This window comes from Musa acuminata, chromosome BXJ2-2 (genome assembly GCF_036884655.1).
Source record: "Musa acuminata AAA Group cultivar baxijiao chromosome BXJ2-2, Cavendish_Baxijiao_AAA, whole genome shotgun sequence".
NCBI classification, from domain to species: domain Eukaryota; kingdom Viridiplantae; phylum Streptophyta; class Magnoliopsida; order Zingiberales; family Musaceae; genus Musa; species Musa acuminata.
In genome coordinates this window covers 27,096,903-27,123,777 of record NC_088339.1, presented here as the reverse complement: position 1 = coordinate 27,123,777, position 26,875 = coordinate 27,096,903, and the positions used below count along the sequence as shown (strand labels likewise).

Sequence of the window (26,875 nt, the reverse complement as noted above, 5' to 3'; positions counted from 1 at the left end):
CACACAGCAAAGTTAATAGATCAGTTAGATGAACATGAGCATCTGTTGAAGCAGGACTGAGGACTTCAGGTGAAATGTTTGTGACTCGAGTGCATAAGACAAGATAGATAATGTCATCGATCATTCCTGCTATATTTTAGGAGAGATACCTGTGAACGTCTTAATAAATAATATATTTTAATGGTTCTTAGCAACAAAGAAAGAAAAACATATAATTCCTACCGTAAGGATAATGTCCCCATCCATCCCGGAAAGCGACTCAAATAAACCAAAATATAACCCAAAAGCTAACAAGAGAGATCAAAGAATGACCCAACCGCTGAGAAGATGATTAGAAGGCAACCAGTAGCAGCTCCGACGCACGTCAGCTTCAAGACTCGCGTAAAGATAGAGCCGGTCTTCATCGCCGACTCCAATCACGCGGCAAGCAAGATGAGGCGAGATCCTGTATTGTTCATGATCTTATATGAGCGTTGGAGAGGACGAGGGAACTGAGCGATGGGAGATGGATGGCAGCTTGGTGTCCCCACCGGTAACGTCTCTCCCTCTCCTTCTCGCTCTGGTTACGTTACAATGTGATTGGTGGCAGTCGTAGGCGTCCCAGAAGTGGCAGAGGGCATGTGAACCCTGGGCCCGCCAGTGGCCTCGGCGCGGCCGCCGCGCTAAAAGCCGAGACACAAGGCGACAACGGCGAGGGCGAGGGCGACGGCCAGCTGCAGGGCTGCGGCCACGCGCGGCACCTTGGGCGTGGCGTGGCTGACTTCCTCGCTGCTGTAGATCATGGTACTGTTGTTGCTCGACGGAATGCCTGCCGCCTCCGGATTCGAGTCCGACGATTTCTGGCTGTAAATTACAATGATGAAACATCTGAGACGTTGAAGCCAGCAACAGACTGTAGTTGAGCGAATGAGGGGAGAAGAGACGGTTAAGCTACCTCGTGGTGCTCGGGCAGAAGGTGATGAGGTAGTTGGCGGAGGCGCAGGTAAAAGTGGAAGTGGCGTCGTCATAGGCGTAGCTGTACGCCCGGGGGCACGCGTTCTTGAAGAACTGGGAGTAGGAAGACGGCTTGCAGGTGTTGGGGTTCCCGTAGTCGCCACTGCAGCAGTACTGCGGCGACCCGAAGGTCTCGCACGCGCTCCGGCACGCCACGCTTTCGCTGCCCCCTTCGGAGGTCGGGAGCACCACCTTGAGGTCCGACGGGCAGACCCCATTAAGGTCCACCAGGCAGCCCGTGGAGCTGCAGGCACCGCCGGAGCCGCCCTGCGGCACCACCAGCATCGGCAGGTTGTATCCGTCCACGAGGCTGACGTCGTAGAAGTCCATCCCACCGCTGCCGTCGAGCGTGAACTCCGCGAGGGTGGCGGGGGGGGCAGCACCACTGCCGGAGCACTCCACCGCGCCGGACCCGCAGTCGCCGGTGCCGCAGCTGAACTTGCCGCTGGCGTCGGCGGCGCAGAGGGTGCGGCCCCAGAAGCGGCCGGACCACGCAGCGGGCACGTCGAGGCTGCGGGACTCGCCCTGCTGCAACGCGAATCCCGTTATGGACAGCGGGGCCGTGCCAGCGCTCGAAAGCACGCCCGGCCATACGGTGTACTCGCAGTTGTTTGTCAAGGTGAAGGTTGCAGCCATAGCCCCTGCAAGCAGAGCACAGAATGTCACTTATCACAATAGAATTCACGACAGGGGAAACAAATTAGCACCATAAAAACAGAGCACAAATGTTACAGACACAGAAAGCAGAGCACAACAACAGAGATGAAGAGAGAGTCACCTGACAGCAAGAAGAGAAGGAACGAGAGAACGAACACAAGTCTCGCCATTTCGCCTGTGTATTCTCCTCACACCCTCGGAAGGGACAGGACCGTTTGGAGTGAGAAGATATCAGGCTCCGGAGTGGGGGGAGTTCTGCAGGCAGGGGGATGTACGATATATATAGAGAAAAGGTCGGGAGTGGCAGCGGGGCCCACAACGGTTGGTAGCATCAAGGCAAGGAGACACATGAACTCATGGTTTTGTCTGCGACCGCAGCTATGAAACATGACGGTGCAATTGGAGTCGGCGAACGGAGTAGAGTTCCAAGACAAAGGCGGTGTGGGCTCAAAGATCGAAGACCTCTTGATGGGTAAAAGATAAATGAGTCAAGCGTGAATTCGAGCAGTCAAAATTGAAAGAAGTATGCGTAATTAATATATTGTGATAATAGAAGACAATTCAAAGTTCTAAGAGTTGTTAGATACGATGAACCAAGACGAGCTTCTTCGAAGCTTCGTTGTTCTTCATCATCCGATGTGGATAAGAAAAACCACTAACGAGAAGATGGAATTCCACGTCGATGGATCTTTTTCGTCGAACACCTGCGACTAACACCTCCAAAACTATGGTGACCAAGAATACTTCCTAGGTTACGAACGGAGACGGCGTTCAACATGTCAATCTTGCCCGCGGAAGCAATCTCCATGTTTCGCGACGACCGGAAGGTGCGCCAATCAGAGATCACCAGATGAAAGAGATTTGACTCTTGGGTTTGGGTCAGGTGCAAAAGTCTGCCAATGAGAGTCCATTCAGCCGTGACATGAGAAAAACACTTGCAATTTGGTGGGTCAAATGCAATCGTGCCATGTTCTATAAATTCTAGACACAATAAAGTCATTAGGCTTTTCATAAAAGTCAAATCCACTTAAATCGTGTCGGTATAGATAATATTGATCCGAATCCTGCTGAGAAGCATCCTATGTTTCCTCCTGACAAAAGAACACAATCTCTTGCAGGGACCATCTTATGAGACTGAACACGCCTATGCCCCTCCTCAATAGTCTTTTCCCTTCTCACCTACTCAACGTTCCTGTTAGTACAGACACTTCCAGTTTGGAATCCTTTTGAGCAAGCATTTGATCCTTCCAAAGACTCTTTTCCAGTTTTCTTGGGGGTGTGTCCTTTCTTACATCTACAGTAACTCAGATACTGACTGTTGTCAGTGTAGGCTGCTTGAGTTTGTTCATGCATCTTGAGCTTGAACTCAGTTGAAGAAGGCAGGTCAGGGACGCAAACTGAGATAGAAACCTTTATATAGCCTCCTGCCACTTCAATTTTCCACACTACCGAAGACATTTTAACCGGACACCAAATTGGCCCTCCAAAGTCACATAAGAAAACAAACACCAGTATACATCTCTCTCTTTTCTCGTCTAGGCGTTGTTATCTTTTTCTCTAGATGTATAGGTAAGGCTGCAGTCAAATGTCCTTCTCTGCAACATTAAGCTCTAAGATGCAGTTTATTATATGACCTTGTGAAATGGCAGCAGCATGGTCTACTGCATCACTCTAGAATTCACGATCATATTTGTCTCTGCAGATAATATCTTTGCTACTTCTAGACCTCAAAGCACAGTTGGCAACTCACCAGGTTCAGCAACATCTTCAGAGGCCATAGCCATCTCATGAAGTTGAGCTGAAAAGGATTCAAGGTTTGAAACATTCAGTATTCTTTGTACCGTAGCAAAAAGTAGAACGATGTCTTCATCTGACCAGTCTACAAGAAAGACAACACCTCTCTAATTTCTGTGAATCCAATGGACAAAATAGTTTGTCAGCTCCTTATCAGCATTAATTTCAACATTGGCAAAACCAATTCGACTACTTGCGGAGGAATACTTATCAACTTATTGGTAGCTCGATCCATGACTTATCAAAAGGATATACAAACGGAAAACAAAGTCATTTATCAAAAGCTGATGAGCATGGTCAAATAAGATGGGCAAGAAAAGCTGTTCATATGAGCAGTCACAAACATGAACGTTCTAATTACATTTCCTACAAGATCAGGTGCAGTTGCATCACCTGTAGATTGCATGGGTAGAATGCAAGGCCGCAATACTTTTCTTTACGGTTGACAATGTACCTGCTGATCTGACCACTTCCTTTGGGACTACCGTGACTAGGAGCCAGTAGCAACCAGATTTCTGCATGAGTGCCTGTACATGAGTAAGCAATATCTATACTCCACGCGGTGGATGGGGTTCGGCTAAGGCAAGAGACTGCCGACCTACCGGAGATGCGAATCCCAGTGGCGGGACCTTGTCGAGGAGAGTCCGACAGGCCACGGGCAGGTGTGTGAGACAAAGCGTCGAACACCCCTCGTGTCCACTTCCAATTAATGTGGTGTCCAACATACCGCCAGGGCGGGATGGCACCGGCCGAGGGCCACCGCCACGACGCCGACGCGCTTGGATGAGGCGGTGACGGTGGTCTATTTGCTGTGTGGAGTATAGAGCTTGAGCTTGGTGCTTATCCATGTGGTATGTGGGTTGGAGATAAGTCATGTTTCTTTTTGCGTCTCCTAACTACACGTGCGTGACCCTTCGACAGACAAGAGGCCCACATGTGCCATGTTACTTTTGCCACTCGAACCACCACACAAGCTTGTCATGCATAGTGTATACAACTACCCGAGTTTTCCTTCCAATCTCTTTTAGAGAATAGTTGATTTTGGCGAATGATTTATATCGGTTTAGGGTTTAGCCCGATTTGGCTTGGACCATGTGCATTTTAAGTTTTCAAGATATATTTGGAAGGACCTTAAGTGCTCAATAAGGTATCAACATGTACAAATATCATGGTCCGATGGAAGTTTAATATGATCCCTCCGATATTTAAATTAATAATAAAATAAAATAAATATTATGAATAAATAATAACTGATCTCGATTATTATAATCTAGTAGGTCTTTTATGATTGGTTTAATTGGAAGGAATATTCAATGGTATGACCTAAATATTCTAAAGATATTTTATATTGGGTCAATGCTTATGTGGCTTGGTTGTTGACTAGAGTCTTGATCTTCTCATATCGATTGGGTTGCCACATGTCAAGTCCCAATTGGAGTGAATATTTTTTCATCATTTGTCTCCTTCCTCATAGGTGCGTTTCAAGAATTCTCTTACAGAGTTCTGAAAATATAGCCATATATCGATTTGGCATGTTGGTCGTTAGCTTCTTTGCTTAGAAGTTTTGATCGGCCCATCAAGTAGGTCAATGTCTCGCTAGGTAGCTCATTAGGTGACTTCCGATGCTCAGCCCGATAGAGTGAATTGAACAACCTCTTATACTTAACCTGAGGAGGATACATCAGGTAATATTAGATGCTTAACCTAAGGAGGGTTTATCAAACAACTTTCAATACTTAACCTAAAATTGATGTATCTAGTAACTTTTAATGTTGAATTTGAAAAGAACAATAGTTTATGCTTAGCCTAAGAAGGGTATATCTGGTAACCTATGTTATTTAGCTCAAGAAAAACACATTTGTTGCATCGATCAAGCTTTGATATTTAGCACAAGAAGGACCCATCATGCATATTTTGATGCTCAACTTGAGGAGGGTACATCTGGTACACTTTTTGATGCTCAACTCAAGGATGCATCAGGTGACATTAAGTGCTTAGGAAATTACAATCTCATGTCAAGAAGATATCTTCCTCCTTCTCATGAGAGTCCCAATCTCTCATCCAATTAGTGGCTAGGGGAGTTAAAGTTTTGTCCGGTTAGGAGGGGTCCTGACTTCCTCCTCCTCAAAAGACCGATAATGATAGATCCGAAGATACTAAGAGATATTCATTGAATACAAGGGTTATATGATCATGATTCTGCCTTGACCCTAGAGTATTTGAAATGCCTATATGTCCGATACTCCAGGTTGATGTCTCCTTCTATAGCTAAGTATCAAATTGTGCTTGATGTGTCCATCTCAGGCTAAGTATCAAAATACGCCCAATGTACCTTTCCTCAAGCTTACCTAATGCACCCTCTTTGGCCTAAGCATCAAATATGGTCTAATACATCCTTCTTGAGCTAAGTCTTAGAGGTTGTGTGATGCGTCCTTCTCGAGTTAAACATCAGAAGTTGTCCAATGCACTCCCTTGGGACAAACGTTGGAAGCTATCTGATGAGTTGCCTAGTAAAACTTGTTGATATATCTAATAGGGCAATTGCAATTCCCAAGCAAAAGAGTTGACAACCAACATATCGTGTCAATATGTGCTTGCAGATAACTTCCGAAATGCACCTCAAGAGGGGAAAGGGGTAGACAAATGATTAAAAAAATATTCATCTTAATCAAGACTCGACACATGACAATGTAGTCCACATGAGGAGACCATAGCCCTAATTAACAATCAAACCACATGGACATCAACCCGATATAAAATGTCATTGGAATATTCTGTCCACACCAAGAAATATTCCTTCCAACTAGACTAATTATAAAAGGCTCACTAGACTACAACCATCCAAATCGATCACTATTTATCGATAATAACTTAGCAACTTAAGCATAAAAGGGATCACGTCCAAAACTCATAACTCAATTTTTTTACAAGTTAACACCGAAAATCGACTCGAAACTTCTTTTGCATATGAGTCTAAACTAAATTTTATTAGAAAAGAGGTCATATCGTCCAAACACCATCAACCATATATATATATATATATATATGGATTGGACATTGTCTTTTCTATTATATATGGATTACACAGGGAATAGGTAATAAGTTTTGAAGTATTACAATTAAGATCATTATAAACCAAACATAAGATAAAGGGCTCATTCCGGTCAAATTAGTTGTACATAATCCACGAAAGGCATCAATCATTTACTCGAATCGTGGAGCCCCTTGACAATCCATCTCCTGAACTATATCCACACAAAAGATGACTTGTGCAACTTTGTTTTCTTCATGTCAACAACAAGCATGTTTGTTGGATAGCATAAGTTGCGTAGATGCTAATTCTCACTCTACAATTTTTCTGTTCTCAGGAGAAATTCCATACTTATTTTCCTCAAGTTTCTGCTTGAATTCAGTCGCGTAGCATCACCCGAAGATGCAATTGCAAGGAAAAATGAGGATATCGACCAGCTCATTGAGGCATATCAATCCTCCACTCCCAAGTGTATATCTATGCAAGGTGGTCATTCAAAGATGCAATTGCAAGGAAAAATGAGGATATCGACCAGCTCATTGAGGCATATCAATCCTCCACTCCCAAGTGTATATCTATGCAAGGTGGTCATTCAACAACAGTAATACTCATCCAACTTGGAGAAAGATTCCCTATATAATGCTTTTTAATTTGTTTACAGACATTGAATCAGAAATCCATACCAACATCAACTATATCCATCTTCACCTTGTGTAACCCATGACTACTGTTGACTTGATACCAAGTTGGTATTTGTTACGATCCAATTATTAATAACAAGCATGAAGCCCCTGCTTAGCAAAGTTACCTCGTCATAGCCAACAGATAAATGACAGTATAAGATGCATCAAGTAAACAATAATTGAAACAGAATCCAGTAGCATCAAGTTTCCCTAAACAACACAAATGTCAATATTGTATGGCAGTTCAGAATTAAACAACACAGATGACATCTTCAGACTGTCAATTGACACAAAATCTCCAAGCACCAAGAACCCAAGAAAAATGCAGTAATGACTGGAGATCCAGATGCACCATTCTCATTCCACTACAAAACAATCAATTAACTGACTTGTCTACCAAAACTGTCGACTTTTGAAGAATTCCAGAAACCAATGCCCTCACGATGACAACAAATAAGATGGCCCATAAGTTTGATGAATCTTTTGCTCCTAAGGCCATTGCCTGTATAAATTCAGTTTTCAGGAACTGTGTTCTCAACCTTGTCTTCCCTGTAATGAATAATTCCAGAAACAGTAAGATATCAACAAAGTAAACAGCCACTTGGAAAAGGCTATTTCACAAAGGAAAAAGCCGCTATCCCAAAGTGGATGTATAGAGTTATCTGAGTATGTGGATAAGCACATGCAAGTCGTGTGTATTTGGCATACAAGTAAAAGCATTTCCATAAACTTACAAAAGTTTGCAATCTTTGCTCATTCACTCCCACCAATCTATACACACCATTAAAACCATAGAAAAGTAGAACCACAAGAATAAGCACATGATGATGCAGCTACAAAATAAAATCCTCAGGATGAGCTTCAATAAAAAAACCAAGTTCTTTGAATTTCTTAGTCCATTAGTCCTTGTCAAAAAATCTCTCCAAGACTAGACAACATGCGTCTAAGTGAAAGGAAAAAAGTTCAGCTCATTAACAGGTGACTAATAGTTCCTGCAGTTCTTCAGAGAGCCTCAAAACAGGAACCATTGAACATAAAAGGAAGATGACAGAACCATAACAAACGAGTAATTTTCAATCAACCAAAGCTATATTAAAGAGTCAAGCAAAGCTCGTGTGGACATCAAGTAAGATTATCAAATTCCATGCTTATTCATCGAGTGCATGAGATTAGAGATATATTGGAACAACCATGCATGGCTTAAGTTCAGAATTCTCAAATCATCCAGAACAAACAAAGCTCCTGACTTGAATCCACCAAAGTCAATCAATTTGACCCTAATCCAGCCATTTCTAGATTATGTGCATACTTAAAATAGAATTTTAAAAGCATACTTGCACCACTCTTTTGATAGTAAGTTCTAGATAATATGCAAGCTAATGTAAAAATGCTTTACTTTTACAATCGAATCATAGTACTAAAAGACTAGTATGTTAACTAAACAATGAACTCAAGTACTTAAGTACACCTTTCTTTCATTTGAAGCTTGAATTACAGGCATCTTTTCAATCAAATCATAGGAATTTGTAGGATGATGAAATTAGCAAATCTCCTACAACTGAAAAGCTTGCAAACACAAGAACCATTATTTTCTTTATGCATTAATAAAGTTAATGAGTTTAGTTTATTTTTTAGATTAGCTTTGGAGAAGCTTGTCTCCATCGAAGATGAAAATCACCCATTAGTGGAACCAAATGTATCACTAATGCAGATCCAATCACCGACATTGTCAAGGCTGAGAAGACCCAATGAAGATGAGAGAAAAAAACATGACCGACTATCAAGATGATGCCAACTCTCTTGAGCTCGTGAAAGATCCTAGCCAAGACAGATTTCAACACGTCGGGGATTGTGTTGATACCCACAAGATCAGTTGGATATAGGTTGACTTACTAGTTCAGTTTAGTTTAACTTCATGCAACAAAGAAGGAACCACAAATTCCCCTGAACTACTTACTACATGAACAACATACCATATTGATAGGGAATATTCCAGCATCAACCTCGAGTTGCCAGCTGGCAATCGACGTGGGACATGACCCGAAATCTGATCGACATGGAAGGAAGCAGAACTGGCAGGTGACGTCCCTCCGACCGGCTCTGTGCCGCACGGGACTGTACAAGTCGATACCGCACCATAGGACTCCGGACGGACCGACCCACGCCGCATGGGACGTACGGGTCGATTGCCCACATGACCGCATCGCGTGAGGTACCAATGGCCATTATCAACCATCGTACTCCCGAGCCATCCCCATAGGTATAAATATTGATCCCCTATCTCGGGATAGGGGGATCGACCATTCACACCTTTCCACTTACTAACTTTTTCATCGAAGGAGAGTCGGGAATCCCCCCGACGCCGACCTGTCGTGCAGGATCTCGGCATAGATCGAGCGCAACTCGACCTCACCTCGGAGCCATCCTCCCGATCCGACGTCACTCTCCCACTCATTCGAATGACCTTGTACTTTCAGGACAAGAACAAGCTGTACCGACCCCCAAGACACAGACATAAAGGTGCATAACACATACAAATCATAATCACCCATTCATGTGAAACTATATGCATGTAAGTGTCAATTTACAGTGAACAACAAGCCCACAAGCATTCTTAGCAAATTCTCCACATTGTTACTGCTTACAGAGAAAAAGATAAATGTGTTGAAATTAAATGAAGTACCAAATTAGGGTTTAGTTAGCATGGATAAATGAGCCATTATGGTAATGGCATGCAAGTGTTGATCCATTAGCTTCCTACAACCAAGACATGATACACAAAGCAAGTGTATGATATGTGACAGTAGTAGATCCGTATGATGCTCGCATCTATACTTGTTTCAAAGGCAAATCAGATAGTAAGTAAACTACAGCAAAATGAGCTGCATGCAAGATTCTAATGATCAGAAATTTATATATCACACAAACAAAACAGTTTTAACTTCAAACCGAAAGGAGAAGAATTAAGGGCCAGACCTCTGAGGAGAAGCCTCAGCTGCCTCCGGCTTCCTCCAAGCCCTATCTGTGCGGCTCTCAGGGGACCTACGAGTCCCATTCGCCACCCCAATTCCGTTCTTGCCAAAAGAAGACCTTTCAGGAGGGATATCACGGATCTTCATGGCCTCCAGCTTCTCGTCAATCTTCTTCCAATCCTGCCCCTTCTCCGCCAATACCTCTTCTCGCGGACGAGCTGCTCCAAACGGATTCGAACCCTTGCTCTTCTTCTCGGTAGATTCTTTTTCCTGATCTTGGGCTTGCCCTCCATCGTTTCCATTGGACAACGGCAGCGAGCGGGCCTGCAACACAAGCCTACGCCTTCCGCCGCCGCTGCTTCTTTCCTCGTCCCTGTTCCATGTGTTGGAATCCGGGAGATCCTTCTTCTTTCCCCATTGTTCGGAGTCGGCTCCACCGCCGTTGGATCCCTCCTTGTTAAACATCTCGAAACCACCCATCCTCGCCCTGGGCACATCGAATCCGCCGCCACCCATTCTCCGCCCGATCGGGGGCGCTGCAGTGCTCTTGGTCGAGATCCAGCTGTCCGACTCGTCGGCCCGGGACTGCGAGTCAAAGAACCCCCCTCCTCCTCCCCTCTCCCTCCTCTCCGGCACCAAGGGCTTCTTGCCCGCCCCCCAGTCGTCGTTCTCGTCAGCGCGAGATGGCTCCAGATCCCGGCTAGATCCATCGCCAGATCCGCCAAACCCGCCCCTCCTCGGCTCGTCCGAAACCCTAGACGAGCCCCAGCGTGCGGGGTTGGGGTCCTCCCCAGACGCCCGGCCGCGGGCGCCGTAGGCATAGCCGAAGCCGCGGGAGGAGGAGCGCTCGAGCTCCTCAGCGGATCGCTCGCGGGGACCGGTGGGGAGGTTGAGGAGCTCGTCGGAGGTGAGACCCTTGGAGGAGAAGGAGGAGGAAGAGGATAGGCGGCCAGCGGCGCCGTGGGAGACGGGCTTGCCCGTGGTGAACTCGGCGAGGGAGAGAGTCTGCGCCTTCTTCTTCTTCTTGGGGATCTTGGAGGCGGCGGCGGCGGTGAGGGAGGGGAAGTCTTGCTCCTGCTCCGTCGGCGCCTCCGAGGAGGAGTCTTCGTTCTTGGCCATGACCGCCTCGTGCTCCTCGGCGTCCAACGCCCACGCGCCCGGTTTCGCCCACGCCGTCACGGAAGCCGCCATCGTTCTCGCTCTCGATCTTTTCTGCGAGCAATGGATCGGTGGTGGCAATGGCCAAGCGTTACTTGTTCCTATTTCTTTCCTTCTTTATTTTCTATTTATTTATTAATTTAATAAAAGGTGGCTAAGATAGGAAATCTGGAAAGGAGCGGTCCGGAAGAAACCGTGCGCAGGGTTGGGAAGAGTCGGCGTTAGGGCCGTGATGCGTGGAGCCCACCCGTGCTGTCGTCTGTGGGAGGTTCGCAGAGCCGTCCGGTGCGATGGAAGTCGATAATTCCGAGTGTCGGCGTTGACTAACAAACCATGAAAGACGGTCAACCGAATTCACACGAACCCATCATTATTCAAGTTTGTGGGCTAATGATGTCGTCCGGTCACGTTGGGTCGGGGTCTTCTCATTAGCGATTCAAAACGTAGATTATTTGCGCCCTGATTCCTATATTTATTCTCAACCAAGAAGGAATGATCCAAGAATTAAGAACATGATGATAATAAGAGAATAAGCCAACAGTCATAATGCTCATAGAATTGCATACTTTGGTATTATTATACATTGATGAGAGTAAGTTTTGAGTGGACCAATCCTACATACCATGTGGGCAGCTGAGAAGTCGCATCAGGCCCGTTAAGCCTGCTAACATGATTAAAAGCTTCCGGTGTTCTTCTGATTAATTTGAAACAGTCAGATCTTTCTGATAAGTGATAAGCCATATTTTGGAGTCCAGCCATATCATCACTCGCACCCCCTATCATATTGGTACGAGGGGGGACCCTCGCATGCCGGGTCTGGAGGTACCACCTCGCCCCTGAGGGATCAGTCATCGTGCCAAACCAGCGTATGATCGATCCTTGCATAGTAGTATAGAAGCTCCTGACCGACATTTGGCCAGGGGGGAGAAAAAGAAAAAGAGAAATCAACCACTAACTTATTTAACGAGGGGCCACTGTCGGAAACCCCCTACCGAGGGCCTTATGTGCAGGAGCTCAACCACCCCGAGAAGCACGATCGCCCCAACCGAGAGACGCTCTCCCGGAAGATAGAGCCAGCACTCCAATCGAGAGACACCTTCCCAAAAGACGAAGTCGGCGCCCCGACCGAGAGACACCATCCCTCAAACGGCGCCACTGCATCCCGACTTCCTAACATAGTCGGCTTCGGCGCTTCTGCCAACCGATCGCGAACTCCTGACATCGACCCGTATACTAAGCCATGCAGACTCGTTGGCCACGGCGTATCAGTTCACCAACATTTTTTGTGCTAGAAGGAGTGTCGATGTCACAGGAGCATGCCACAGGAGCTCATCCCGAGGGAGAACTACCTGATGATCACCCCCCTCTCAGACTCGGTGATCAGCCCCTCCCCATCCTTAGGGATGGGGGCATCTCGGCCCCGATGCCGGATCGCTACTGGCATCTGTTCAATGATCCAGGGCTCTCTCTCCCTGGATATATCGTAGGACACTCGGTGGTTTCACTCGAGGCGTTCCTCGGCCTGGCTAAGCAAGTACAAACCTTGGTGGGAATGATGCAGACGATCGTCCCACTCATTCCGCAGATCATGCAATTACCAGCTCCCCTAACCAACCCGATACAGCAAAGGCCAAGCAGGGAACAAGTCAGGATGGGAGAAGCCCAAGAGCAGATAGCAAACCCGAGAAGCCTCCCCGAGCATAGCGTGCCTGTACCCTACCGAGTTGCTCTGCCCTACCCCGAGCCCGATACCTTATCATCGGACTCGGCGAATGACTCATTCAGGGTCCAGCTGTCCATAGTCAACCGATGCCTAGATGAGTTCCAGCGCGAATTCCGGAAGTCGCACGACGAGACGGGCGAAGGCAGCTCGGGTGAATCCCCATTTGCTCAGGAAATACAGGACAAGCCTGTGCCGCTCAACTTCAGGCTACCGACATTGAAAATGTACGACGGTGGCTCCGACCTGCGGAACATGTCGTCATGTTTTGGGCGCATATGACCTTTTACAGCACCTCCGACGCCTTGCTGTGTCGGGCATTCCCGACTACCTTCATAGGACCGACACGAGCATGGTTCAACCGACTGCACCCGTCCTCGGTCTTATCCTTTGCCCAGCTCGTGAGGGAGTTTGAGCAAAACTTTCTAGCCAGCGTGCGACCCAGGCCTTCCATGGCCACCCTTCTCGCGTTATCCCAACGTGAAGATGAACCGCTCTCCTAATTTGTTGTGCACTTTGCCGTTGAAATCCGGGGATTCCCGGATGCTCATCCATCTTTGATCATGCATGCATTTCAGATTCTTGAGACCTTCGAGGTTCTTTTGGTCGTTGATTGAGAAGTCACCCGTGACCATCCCCGAGATGCTCCAACGCGCCAACCAGTACATCGCCGCTGCAGCCCTAATGGCGGGAAGACGCGAGGATTGCAAGAGGCGCCAACCAGTTTTTACAAAGGAAACAATGAACAATCTTCATCCTTCCCTCGGTATCCCATTCTTGGAGGTGGGATGATCTGCCAAGATGCGAAGAGCACCAAAGAGTACAGATATACTTCCTCATTCCTTCCCACTGTCTGGTATGTGCAGAGATCGTCTCATGTGAATGTTTGGAGAGTTAATACAGTGATTGATATATGCTGTGCATCAAACACCAAATCGTCCTAATACTTTCTATAAGGAAAGTCTTGTATATTCATAATTTGGTGGACCTTTCCTGTTTCAGTCTCCAGCACTATTCACCAGTTTCTAGTAGCGGCCTTCTAAGACCTTATTTAACCACGGCAAACATGATTGATTACAATCATGTTATCAAATCAAGGTTAATGCCTTACTGAAGACAGTTCAGCAGAGCTGTTGTGGCCTGTTCTTTGATGAAATCTGCTGTGGTGTAGATTATACATTGTAATCAACAGTGAACTTTTACTGCTTCCAGTTTGCAGCTGAGTCATGCTTCTCTTCCTTCTCTTTTGGTTCAAGCAAATCTGACTTTACGTCATGTTAGAACACTCAACAGAACAACTATTCTCCGCCACTAAGGAATGATTCATCCCTCTAGAAGGAGAATCTGCATTCCTGAAAGGTCCTCATCACCTCTTTAACTAAGCCATATTGCACAACAACCAACCTGTCTCGGAGGCAAATGGGATCCATGCCATGAAGCACAAAGCTCTTATTGCTCATATCAGAATCAGGAAAAGTGCGTTCTTTATCTGCATTTTTCTTCTAGTTCGGTGGCATCAAAATTATTTGATGCCCAGAAATGACTGGCATTGGATACGGAGTTCACACATTCTCTTCTCAGAGTCTTCAAGTCAACCAAGAACCCATTTGTGGAGTAATATCACAACAAGCAAACATACTAGGATTTAAGTGAATAGTCTATCTCTAAACGATCAATTGTATCATGCTATTTAATTGATTCAATCTTCAGCGGTCATTCTATATGCATTCACAAACGCATTCCAGCCGAATGCCACCCCAACCTGTCCACTGGAGCATCTCCCTCGTTGAAGAAACATCCCCCCTTTTAACCATATCAAATGCAGATTCTGCGTGCATCTCCGACGCTCAAGCTCAAAACCATGGGCGCCAAATCTATGCATCTGCCTTCGTATATTGGAGTGCCCGCTCGTTCGGGGTAGAACAACGTCTCCACGGATGCTGTTGACCGTAACCACCGGTCTCTTTCTCTTCCTAGAAGCAAACAAAAGCTGAGAAGAAAATGCACAGTGTTTCACATTAACAATGATTAATGAATAAACACCGTTAGTGATTTCCGTCAGTCGATCAAGGAATGTCGGTAATACCAACGCAGATCAGTTGTTATGCTATGTAGAAAGCGCGTATGCGGAACAAGGGAAGAACAGTAACAGAAGGCCCCACACCCTTTTTCCCCTACAGCTGGCATTGGTTGCCCCTTCACAACCACCGCTTTCACCGACCGTTCTCCAGTCGGCAGGAGTCCAATATGTGGAGTGTTCCCTTTTTCCGTTTGTAACCTCTCTCTCTCTCTCTCTCTCTCTCTCTCTCTTCATTCTTTACCGTCGTCCTTCTATGTACACAGCTACACACCATTTCCCTACATGGGACCCTGATATCCTCTTGTATGAGGTATATATGCTTCCATTTTCTCACTTGCACACCAACTCCCATCACTTATGTACAGACTCGAACCCGATTCAAACTCTGGACCCATGTAGCAGCAGCAAAGATAGTGCAATTACACAACCAACGCATGTGATGCCTTCCCGATTGCGCTCACCGTGTTTCTAAGAACAGGACCTGACGAGGCCCAGGTAGTAGAGATTCCTCATCACCAGGTTACCGAGGCCGAGCAGCCCCACCACCGCACCGCCGCCGTGTTCCGCTGCCTCTTCCCGCGGAGCTGTTGCCTTCTGGTGAGATGGCGGCGCCCGCTCCTCTTTAAGTTTCAGGTGGTCTTTGCCGATCCTCTCGATGACGGCATTGATCACCCGGCGGTCGGGCAGCTGGCCGTCGGTGCCGGTGACGCGGAACTCGTTCCTGGCCTCCCCGGCCTCGGTCGTGATCTCCGCCCTCGTCACTGAGAGGCTGTTCTCACGGAACGTACGCGTCACGTCCGCCAGCAGGCCCCTCCGGTCCGGCATGCTCAGCTCCAGCATCAGCCCCTGTTCGAAGAACGACATCAATCAGAACAGAGTTCAGGCATCGGAACAGAGGTCACATTAGCGCTTGCTTTCTGAAAATTGAATCAGAGGAAGGTCACCTCAGATGCTCTGCGCTCGATACCCGCTTGCAAGCACTGGATCACTCGCTGCCGCTCGGCTTCGGAGCTGATCGGACTTCCATCCATATGCCTTATGTAGAACTCCTGCAATCAACGACAATATCGGCTCAAGGTGAAAGATGAAGAACCATGTTTGATAGGGGAACTTGTGACTGACGGAAGCTAACTGTTTATTCTCCGTTAATCCTAACCTGATAGGCTCGATCGGCGTCGGTGCCTATGGTGCCATGGAAGACGACGTACTCCATGTCAGTGAGCGTGCACACGACGTCGAACAGAAGCTTCGGGCGGTCGCGGCAGTTCACGCTAACGACGGAGTAACCGCGCCCAGTCCAGTTCTGAACCGCGACCAATGCGTTTGATGACGACGATGCCCCGTTGGAGGAGACGCGCTCGTAGTCGCGGTCCGCGAACATGAGCTGGTGGAGGCGGCGGTCGGAATGGGTCATGCTGGGGGAGACCACGGTGGTCTTGGCACCGCGGACATCGTGGTCGCCGCGGAGGACGTTGCGGAGGCGGACCTCGATGCGGTGGACACGGTGGGCGTCGGCGATGGGGGAGCCCGAGTCGTGGTCCTTGACGAAGATGAGGGAAGCGATGCGGCCGTTGTGGGTCCATACCTTGGCCTCCACCACGTTGCACTCCAGGTCGCGGAGCACGGCGAAGACCTCGGAGAGGAGTCCAGGGCGGTCGGTGCCCGTGAGCTCCAGAGCCGTGAGGCCAGCCAAGCCACCAACATCACCATCGTAGCTATTGTCATCGGGTGATGAGGAGGCGGCTTCGCCGCCCAGGGAGCGCTCGATGCGGGAGAGGAGGGCGGGGTCGGCGAGCTTGTGGCCGCATCCATCGGCGACGTGGAACACGTCCATGAACCAGCGGCCGTCGGAGGAGATGTAGCCCTTCTTGATGGTGAGGTCGAGGTCAGTGAGCAACTGCACGGCCTCCAGCAGCATGCCGCGCTTGCGGGCGCTGTTCACCCGCACCACCGTCGCCGTCGCGCACACCACATTGTCGATCACCACCCTGCCAACAGAAACAACAGCAGCAAGCCGAGATCGAGGTGAAGGAGCGAAGACGGCCAAAAGCTAGAGCGATAGTGTGTTTCGAACCGAAGCAACCAAGAACAGATCTGAATCAGAGCCATCACAAAACAACCAAGGACAAAAAGTGGGTCACCTGGGATCGTTCATCATTGTGTTGACGAGCTTCTGGTACTCGTCAGGCCATTCCATCTCTGCTGAAACCAGCGCTTTCTTCTCCCGCTTCCTTCTTCTTCTTCTTCTTCTCCTCCTTCTTGTACTGACCTCTAATTCGGTCTTGCCCCTTCTCTCTCTCTCTCTCTCTCTCTCTCTACTATGTCTACAGAAACCTCGTAACGAGTCAAAAGAAATTGAGATCCCCTTCTCTCTCTACTGTTCTCTGTAGCAACTCCTACTTCTCCGTAGCTCCTTCGGCTGGGGGCAATAAAGAGTTGGAAGAGAACGTCCAAGCTGGAGCCAAAGAAGGGAGCAGCAATAAACGTACCGTCAGGACATCGTTACGGACTCGCACATCGTGTTGCTAATTGCAAACCCAAAATCCTAACAACATGGAGATCACAACCGCCGTCCCGACCCGAGTCAACCGCCACCTCCATTCCGTTGCTTCCTCTTTCAGCTTACCATTAATCACAATATCATATGTTATATCATTATTAATGGCCACTTGTCCATAGTAACTGCTAAAGGTCGGCCCTTTAATTACGGATGAAATGGCCCCACGGAATTCGCAGTCGTGGGTCGAGTCATGTCACTGTAGAATGGTGGGAAACGCCGTGTTAAGTAGCCTGATACCACTGACAATTCCACGATAGCGGTTCTCGTAACCAGGAGAAAACGTGGGACGGTCAGAGCCAACGGTCACCGTCGCTGGGTTGTGTGGGACACGGAAGGGGCGCGCCGACCCACGCGCGTGTCGCCTTCTCATTGGCTGATATACGGAAAGGCTCGGGACACGAGCTGGGTCATGTGGCGCAATTAATGCGCTAGGACACGTGTCGCACCGGGGATCCCTCACCTGACCCTAAGACAGTGGCCACGTGCGTACTGTTAGGGTCTTAAACGGCAAAACATGCGTGGCCTGGGAAACCGTGACCTCTCAGCTACTCTTCTCATCCCTTGAAGGTGGTTTTGCTGTTTTACATTAGCACGAGTCGCAGACGAAACCATCCTCTCGTCGCATCCCAGGGAAGGTATCCACTGGGTACGTGTTGAATCGGTGAGAAAAAGTATACGTTATGTTGCTGCTTGTTCGGCTTTGGCCCACCGGAAACTGCTAACGGCGGGCCGCACGAAATGAGGGCGAGCTGATACGGTCACGTGATGTCACATGAAGCGCCATAATCGCACCACGTGGTCGACAGACCGCTGTGATCGATCGTCCGACGCCGTGAGATTTGACGGCGGCAGAGTGGCGAAAGTCCCGTGACCTTTTGATTAATCTTTATTGCTCGAATTTCCTTTCCTCTAATTTAATCTATATTTTATAATTAAGAAGGCGGGATGGTGGTTGGGTTTCCCGCCTATGTTTTCGCTACGTTTGGCGTGCGCGGTGACGGTGGCTACGGTGAGAGGAGGCAACGGCGCGGATGGAATCGGATAGTGACTAAGGCCTAAAAAATAGAGAAAAAATAATTATTATAATTTATTTTTTAAAATTATTTTTAATTAGTGCTTAAGGCTTTATCTTGAAACTTTATTTGCTTGACGTGGAAGAAATCTTAGATAGTGACTAAGGCCTAAAAAATTGATGTGCACAGTAAGGACATTTGCAAGTCAGAAGAGTTTTAGCTGGTTGGTGGGGTAGAGAACGCACTAAAATATACTTTCATTTGCCTTTATTTTAACAAAATCCTATCGTTAAAAGTCAACTTCCCGCTTTATTGTAAGAAGCACAATCCTTCCGACTATACTAAATAATCATTTGACTATAGCACGAAAATCAACCTTCAACGTGGAATTAGAACATCGGTCCACCCGGTTGGCAGTTGGAAGATGGCACTTGTCCGATCATTCATTGACATTGCCCTCCGCTGGAAGCCATGTTTCACGCATGCGTTCAGGGAGAGGAGATAGCAGGAAGATGACCTCTCTCTGCGCATTCATCGACTTCTCCGTCCAAACGAAACCAGGGCTCGTGCGTGTGTTGAAAGGAGAACGCTGCAGGAAAGGTTTCAGGTCTCATCCACATCACCCAAGTTAGAAACGGAGACCGAAGCAACTTGATGCCGTCGTTCGAAACCACTCGAATCGGAAAGGTTTTGATTCTGCAAGAAAGGTGCTGATTTCTGATGCTGTTCTCTTGTAAATCTCGATTACCAACGCAGATGATGGTTGGATTCAATTGGATGGTTGGACTCAAAAACCTAAACCGGATCATTAACCGATCTGATTTATGTTCAGAAACTGAAAATGAACCAATTAACCTAATTGATTTTTAGATAATCCGTATTAACGGACCAAGTTGAATAATATTAATCTGATCTTTTCACATATTCTTCTTTTGATATTCTTAAATTTAGTAAAATATTTTTTAGTAAATTTATACATTTAAAAATTATTTTTTATTAAACATGTAGTCTAATTAGTTGACTGTTCATCGGGCTAGTAACGATACTTTCGAATTCGGATCAGATAACTATGATTAGAAGTAGTAGATTATGCAAGCTCGCTTAAGACCCATCAGATTATACGCAAAAAAATTTGATCTAAACCTTATTTGAATACTAAATTTATTTTATTTATCTGCATTCATGTCAAACCCCGACCCTCTTGTTGTCAGATATTAGATGTAGGAAAGAAGCATCAATCTACCCTCTTTATTGTTTAATAATAGTGATATGACAATGGGTATATATTACGAAATTTTCATGAATTTCGATTAAAGAAAAAAAAAATACTTGTTAAGTCTGGTTTGGTGCCATTATCTTCAAAACCTAAGCGCACAAGAATATTGCTTTCAGCTTCTGTACGCTTAAAAAGACAGTGGCAATATTAAATAACGACTTCATCATTCTCTCCAAAAGCGCTATCCTTTTAACTTTTCATCCTTATGGCATATGGCTTCTTACGGCTTTTTCCTGTCACTTCGTGTGATCTTTGAAAGTTTTTGTATGCATCACATATTCGAATATCTAAGTATTGATAAGGATATTTAGTTTTATATTAATAAAAAAATAAAAAATAAATAATTTATAAGTTCATCGTATCATCAAAGTATCTTTTGATATTTATAAGTTTCGAAAAGATAAAATTATATGGGTATACTCAAAGCGGAAACTATATATTATAAAGTAAAATATAAAATCATGATATCCACTTTTGGAACAAAGTATTGATGAAAGTAAAAAATAATTAAAATATATTAAAAAAAAAAAAATATATATATATATATATATTAAAAATTAATATAAGATTTAACGTGATTTCATAACTTTTATTATATCTATAAAATAAAAATAAAATTTTTATTGAGATTAAATCGTTCATCTTTAAACATAATCTTTTTATATATCTTCTTGTCATTCTTTTTAGAAATTTTAGATATTCTAAAAAAATAAAGAAACATTCAAAGTATTTCTCAATTTTTATTTTTTTATTATCAAAACTCAAAGGTATATAAAATATTTGTAGAAGAATTAAATCTTAAAATTTAAAATTTTCTTCTTTCATGAAATCCTTTTAGTATTAAGATTTATTGTCCTAAGATATTTAAAAAAAATCTAAAATACTTATCAATCATTATATTACCCCTCTAGCCCTTTAATTTTATACCTGATAAATTAATATTTAATCAGTATATTCATAAAAAAAATTATTGGTTTTGAATGTGCCTGCATGATTTTTCACTCTCATCGACACTTTGTTCCACAGCTCTCCTTCCGTGAGGAAAAAGATTGGTTTTAGTCCCCTTCTCCTTGTCTCTGTTTGTTAGTTGTCATCAAAATTGCCCTGCTTCAATGGCGACATTACCCTAACTCAGAATCTATCGATTCTACAAGAAATCTGCAGCGGAAGTCACACGAAGTTGACTTCTCAGCTTTATCATGATCCCGATGCGTTGACCCCACCAATGGCCAAAGAGAACCATTCCCAAGACGACGCCACTTCAATAGAGAACCTCTCACTCTCTCTCAGGAACAGAGAGGTGAAGTTGAGCCGAGGAGAGAGAATTAACAACGAAAAGAAGAAACGGATGAGGGTTGACCGTGACACGCTTCGGAAAGGCAACGACGAAGAAAGCAGGTACTGATGCACTACTTCCCCGCATCACACGGCATCGCCAGGCCATGAACCGGACGGCGCGGCGTTGCGCCGCTCCCGACTGTAGCACTTGCTATTATTTTATGAGCTTTTGTACTGTTACGGTGAGGAAGTCGGAATCGGGGCAGCGAACCGAAACGGTACGAACCCGTTACTCATCCTAATTTAATATTTCCGTCACTAGGAGAACGAACACCGAAGATGGGGTCCAGCGGCACTTGATGTGACAGTCGGGGCCCAGTTGACCAATGCCTATCGGCGTATGACTGGGGGTTACGCATGTGGGAGTCGCTTGTTTTACTTCTCTTTATGAAATAGAATCACCCTGGTGACATATTGGAATCACGGTAATGCCCCTCTCTCCGATTCTGCGGAGTCTTTATGCTTGTGGAGATAAGATTACGTACATCGATCGATCATTCATATCTGAATTGGTCACAGCCCGGTGCCTTCGTTGTCTTCTTTTAGGGTTCTCAGTTGATTAAGCAAAGCAAAGTGCGAAGCCAAGCCATGGAGAAGCATAACATAATATATGCGTTGAACACGAGTGTCATTTGGGTCAATGAAAACAAGTAGTGCAAGTTGAAGCTTGCGTCCTTTGCCCTCTACGCATCCGCCACATCCACCTGCACACATATAGAGATATGGACGCGGACACGTTTATTCCACTTTCCACACTTGTTATAGAACATGATTTATATATAGCCACCCCCCACTTAAAGTTGATATGTATAGAGAAAGAGGAGAAACAAAAACATTAAGTGTAGCGCAAAGGAGGGAGAAGACGTAGAGAGAGTTGGGAGGAGAGGCTGCTGCGCTGCTCCACAGTGACAAGCAAGAGAAGAGATCGAGTAAGAAGAAGAGAAGATTTATAGTGTTGGGGTTTTTGTTGCGTTCTTGCTTCACGCAAGCTGCTAAACGTTGAGAGAGAGAGAGAGAGGTTTGGGATAGGCTTCGCTGCTTGGCGTGGCTTTAAAGATAATAACAATACAGGAGGAACCAAAAAGCAAACAAGCATCAAACAGTAACTCCAACAAGACCCTTTGCCAATAAGACAAACTCCTCGTTCTCCGTCACACCATTTTAACACCCTCTCTTCTCTTTCTATAAATCTTATTTCCTCGCTTTCTTTCCTTCTAGCCATTCTAGATCGTCTCTCTAAGAAAGCAATCGATCCTTCTCGTGTCGGGATCAACCTAAATATACAACAGGAAGCAGCGAAAAGGAGAAGGGGATCAGGTGATATGAGCGGCAGTATCGGTCCTAATGGGGGAGGAGGAGGAGGAGGAGGTGGTGGCGGTAGTGGAGGTGGAGGAGGCGGGGGACCCTGCGGAGCGTGTAAATTTCTGAGGAGGAAGTGCGTGACAGGGTGCATATTTGCGCCCTACTTCAATTCCGAGCAAGGGGCAGCGCACTTCGCGGCGGTGCACAAGGTGTTCGGGGCTAGCAACGCGTCGAAGCTTCTCCTCCACATCCCCGCCCATAAGCGCCTCGACGCCGTCGTTACCATCTGCTACGAGGCTCAGGCACGCCTCCGCGACCCCGTCTACGGCTGCGTCGCTCACATCTTCGCCCTCCAGCAACAGGTGCATGTTGCGCGTTCTCCGTATCTGATTCCCTCAGCGACACTGTTGCATGTTCATGATCAATTACTACAAGCAGTATGATTTGATCAAACGAACTGATGTGGAGTGATTGAATTGTGGTGCTCCGAATAGGTAGTCAACCTACATGCAGAGCTGTCCTGCTTACAAGCGCATCTGGCCACTTTGGAGCTGCCAACCCCTCCTCCGTCACTCGCTTCACCGATCCCCTTCTCGATGTCAGACCTCTCGTCATCCTCCACCCTCCCTTCTACCGCCGATCTCTCCACGCTGTTCGACCCTCCGCTGCTGCCGTCATGGCCTCTTCAGCAGCAGCAGCGGTCGACGTTGTTCATGCAGCAGCGTAGCACCAGCACAAGAAGCCCGTCCGAGAGCTCTGGATGTGGCGGCGGCGATCTCCAGGAATTGGCGAGGGAGCTCCTCGGTCGACACTGTTTAGGTGATGTGACTGCTGAACCCGGGGTTCAAGAATCCAAATCAATTTGATTATCTGAACCTTGTGAGAAGGTTGGTGTAGGCCTCCGCTTCTATTTCATTGTCGAACATCTTTCTTCCGATATCAATTACTCAACAAAGATCAAAGTCGCTGTCATTTTGTCTCCAGAGCAGATTGATGGATGGGTCAATTGATGTAATGAATCAGTTCCAATTGGACTCATCCGTTTGGGAGAACATCGAAAGGTGATGATGCACGGTAGGAGAGAAACCATACACGATCGCTATTATTACTCATATTGCATTTCTGCTTAAGTTGTCCTCGTTGTGGTTGATGACTTCAAGCAGGCAACAAGTAAGCTACCTTATATATGCAGCAAACATGCTTAAGACGACTTGCTTCAAGAAAGGGTGTTGTCTTCATAGGAAATGGATTCCCCGAATGTGCCAAGAACATTACCGGCTAAACCTGCACTGTCGCGTTCCACTGTTCTCATGTGTAGCAACCTGTCGCAGGCATGGCTCGTTAAACATACCAATAGATTCTGGTTAATCATTGTTGACAATGATGAGCAGTGACTTCCTTAATTATGAATATGTATCTAAATAATGTTCTTATTTCGACTGACTATTTTGTTTTTCATTTCTATTTTCCTTCCTACTATACTAAGTTTTTCTTTTCACTAGATATTATTTTATCACATGTTTTGATCTAACACGAGAAATAAATATTCCAAAATTATGCTCAATATTAAAAAAGTCAGAATTACTGTTGACATAGAGAGTTGGAGGCTGCAAGTTAACCATCTTATCCAAAATAATAACAATAATAATATCGATTGGAGTTTCAACACCATTTTCTGCAAACTTACACGTATGAAGTACTATTGTGATTTTTTATATCATGGCTTGGAAAGGGGTATGGTTTGGTTTCGATCCCGATTGTATAAGGTCGTCCTCGTAGTTACTCAGAAGGAATGCTTCGTAAAGAAGGGACGAAGAATCGTGGTCGCCATGTCCTATGGTGTTTTTCAACGAATCCGCGAGGAGCTTCTGGTCCCGAATTCCTGCATGATAGGTCAACACCAGAGATGGGAGTTTCGACTTTACCTCTTCAATACTTATTTTTTTGTGAATAGTGAATCCTATACCCTAGGCATCTCCCTGGGGTGGTTTTTATACCTTTCATAGGGAGTCGATTCCCCTTGTCCTTATTGGCGTTCATTGATATTTTCGATGAGCGATTTATCTATTCTAAGATCATCCTTTCGATCTCATGCTTTGCAAGGTTGCATCCTTGCTGATAAGCATCGTTTGGTTCCGAATGACGCAGATTTGCAATGCGTCGCTTTGGAGCCAGGTGGCGTCGCTTTTGAGCCAGGCTACGTTGCATCATGACATAATTGTTTCTGGATCGATCTGTGTCGTTTTATACTGCTTTGATATGTATACACTATTTTGACTAAAGTGACACCAAAATATCTTTTATTGAAGTAAAATTTCATATCTTCGTGTTAATGGGCTTTCAAGCATATAAATATATAAAGCAAAAAAAAATATTAACTTTGGAAGGATATATGTTTATATTATTTTTATTATTATATCAGAAAAAAAATCAAAAGATAAAACCATGGCCGGCCCCACTGTGAAGCCTTTAAATCTGAGAGCCCGCCGAAAGCAAAGGAAGAGAATCTCACGGCTAACGTAGATAAGTGGAGTTCCGTTATTGCGTTTCTTTTATTCCTAACGACGCGAGCCGAGATTCAACGCGCGAGCAACGCACAAGATAACCGACGTTTGGTCAACGTCGGACCCAAACTCACATTTCATTGTAGTTAATTTCCGGGCCAAAGAGATTCTTTTGGGCCATTAAAAGGGCGGGAGGGAAGGTAGACGGCGTCGACACCAAGAAGTCGGTAGGAGATGAAGAAGGCCGGGGCCTTGGCCGCCTCCGTCGCGGCAGCCTCTTCCATCGCCCTCTCAGCCGCCAGCCTCCCCTCCCCCTCCTCGTCGTCCGAGGAGGTATTCCTGTTCTCGCCTCAATCACATGATTCTTGGTAGGGAAACAAAACAAAAGAATTCCATGCGGGTCGACTGACTTGACAGGGATCGGGAACGTCGAGGCAGAATCGCGCCGCCGGAACGGGATCGGGAAGGGGAGGGGAAGACAAATTCGCGCCGAGGTTCGACGGACTCAGATTCATCGAGACGCTGGTGACGGCGCATCGCTGACCAAATGAAAAGCTCGCCTTTGCCTTTGTGCTGCTTCCTTCCCTTCCAACGTTAACAAAGCATGGGCTTGGAATGACACGCACGCTGCGGTGGCAATCTGAAAGAGCGATCCATTCATCATTCTGTCAATTGATGGCCATGAACACCATTTTCTAGGCTTTCTTACGGGTGTGCCGAAAATATTATCCTCATTCGTTGGCATAAGGGGAATAAGCGTTGTGGGTGGGCATCTACAATAACTCGAGCTTGAAAAGTTTCCATTTAGAGACACCTTTTTCCTTTCCTGTGTCACGCCATACACAAACCATGCAAGATGTGTAACACAAGCCAAAGCACGTTTTTGTAAGAAAAGGCGTGATTTAGGCACAGCAACTACTTGATGTGACACAATAATTCTGCGTAAGAGAACCATAGCTGCGACCCAGGAAGATTAGAAGAACTCCAAGACAAGCGAGGACCTTTAGAGTCGGGACGAGATCCAACCGTTCCATTTCAAGACGACAACAACGGAGGGCAGCCGATGCAAAGCATGGGAAACTCATTCTTGGTGTTGACGCCGTCCAGCCCGCTGAGGGGCTAATTAGTTGGATCTATTAACATCACGATTTTATATTTAAAAAAATTATATTAAGATTTTTATAATTTTATTTATCCTAATATCATGGGCTGTATCGATGAAAAATTCAACACGTAAAATCACTGAGTCAATATAAAAATAATATGTAAAAGGATAATTTTAACACTCATTTAGTTTTTTTTGTGACAGTGAGAGGGGTGTTTCACAAATAGAGGTGAGTTGGGATGCGGAGAGGTCAAGTGAAGCGCTCACTTGAGCTCATTTTTAAACTCTAATTTTATGTTTTTGTTTAATTTTAAGTTGATTGAGGTAAAACAAAATGACATGAAAGGGACATTGAAATTATTTTTTTCCCATCACTTTTATACTAATCTAGTATGTGGTGTCATGTGTGTTGTGTTTTTCTAGCTGACAACATTAAAGTAAATAAGATTATTTATTTTCCTTTTATAGTTATAGGGATCATAATATAAATTTTTTAAATATAAAAATCATGATGCTAATAAGGTCCAACTATATGAGGTAATCTATTACTATTAGCATTATAATTTAAGGGATTAACCGAACAAATTAAATGTATGACCACTAGTCATTGCAAGTATGACATTTTTTATCCTTGAAATTACATGTAGCATAATATCTAGTAAGAATAGTATTATATTTTGAGGGTGATC

General features: G+C 45.6%; 5 protein-coding genes across 5 annotated transcripts; 2 read left to right on the top strand and 3 right to left on the bottom strand.

Moving 5' to 3' along the window:
• Positions 1 to 94: 94 nt before the first annotated feature.
• LOC135605699 (pathogenesis-related thaumatin-like protein 3.5) lies at positions 95 to 1,928 on the bottom strand. Its single transcript, XM_065096096.1, has 3 exons — positions 1,772 to 1,928; positions 935 to 1,634; positions 95 to 843 (listed from the first exon to the last, which is right to left on the bottom strand). The coding sequence occupies exons 1-3, from the start codon at positions 1,818 to 1,820 to the stop codon at positions 663 to 665; spliced, it is 930 nt and encodes a 309-aa protein (XP_064952168.1). The 5' UTR covers positions 1,821 to 1,928; the 3' UTR covers positions 95 to 662.
• A 5,409-nt stretch (positions 1,929 to 7,337) lies between these two features.
• LOC103975813 (eukaryotic translation initiation factor 4B3) lies at positions 7,338 to 11,388 on the bottom strand. Its single transcript, XM_018822413.2, has 2 exons — positions 10,135 to 11,388; positions 7,338 to 7,707 (listed from the first exon to the last, which is right to left on the bottom strand). Exons 1-2 carry the CDS (start codon positions 11,319 to 11,321, stop codon positions 7,671 to 7,673), a joined length of 1,224 nt encoding a protein of 407 aa, XP_018677958.2. The 5' UTR covers positions 11,322 to 11,388; the 3' UTR covers positions 7,338 to 7,670.
• A 4,076-nt stretch (positions 11,389 to 15,464) lies between these two features.
• On the bottom strand, positions 15,465 to 17,588 carry LOC135605697 (ACT domain-containing protein ACR8-like). Its single transcript, XM_065096094.1, has 4 exons — positions 17,230 to 17,588; positions 16,245 to 17,076; positions 16,033 to 16,137; positions 15,465 to 15,934 (listed from the first exon to the last, which is right to left on the bottom strand). The coding sequence occupies exons 1-4, from the start codon at positions 17,283 to 17,285 to the stop codon at positions 15,557 to 15,559; spliced, it is 1,371 nt and encodes a 456-aa protein (XP_064952166.1). The 5' UTR covers positions 17,286 to 17,588; the 3' UTR covers positions 15,465 to 15,556.
• Positions 17,589 to 22,112: 4,524 nt separating this feature from the next.
• LOC135586449 (LOB domain-containing protein 18-like) lies at positions 22,113 to 23,549 on the top strand. The gene is made up of 2 exons (XM_065094669.1): positions 22,113 to 22,939; positions 23,072 to 23,549. Exons 1-2 carry the CDS (start codon positions 22,598 to 22,600, stop codon positions 23,441 to 23,443), a joined length of 714 nt encoding a protein of 237 aa, XP_064950741.1. The 5' UTR covers positions 22,113 to 22,597; the 3' UTR covers positions 23,444 to 23,549.
• A 1,733-nt stretch (positions 23,550 to 25,282) lies between these two features.
• On the top strand, positions 25,283 to 26,045 carry LOC135605002 (uncharacterized). The gene is made up of 2 exons (XM_065094668.1): positions 25,283 to 25,414; positions 25,499 to 26,045. The coding sequence occupies exons 1-2, from the start codon at positions 25,316 to 25,318 to the stop codon at positions 25,622 to 25,624; spliced, it is 225 nt and encodes a 74-aa protein (XP_064950740.1). The 5' UTR covers positions 25,283 to 25,315; the 3' UTR covers positions 25,625 to 26,045.
• Positions 26,046 to 26,875: the final 830 nt, after the last annotated feature.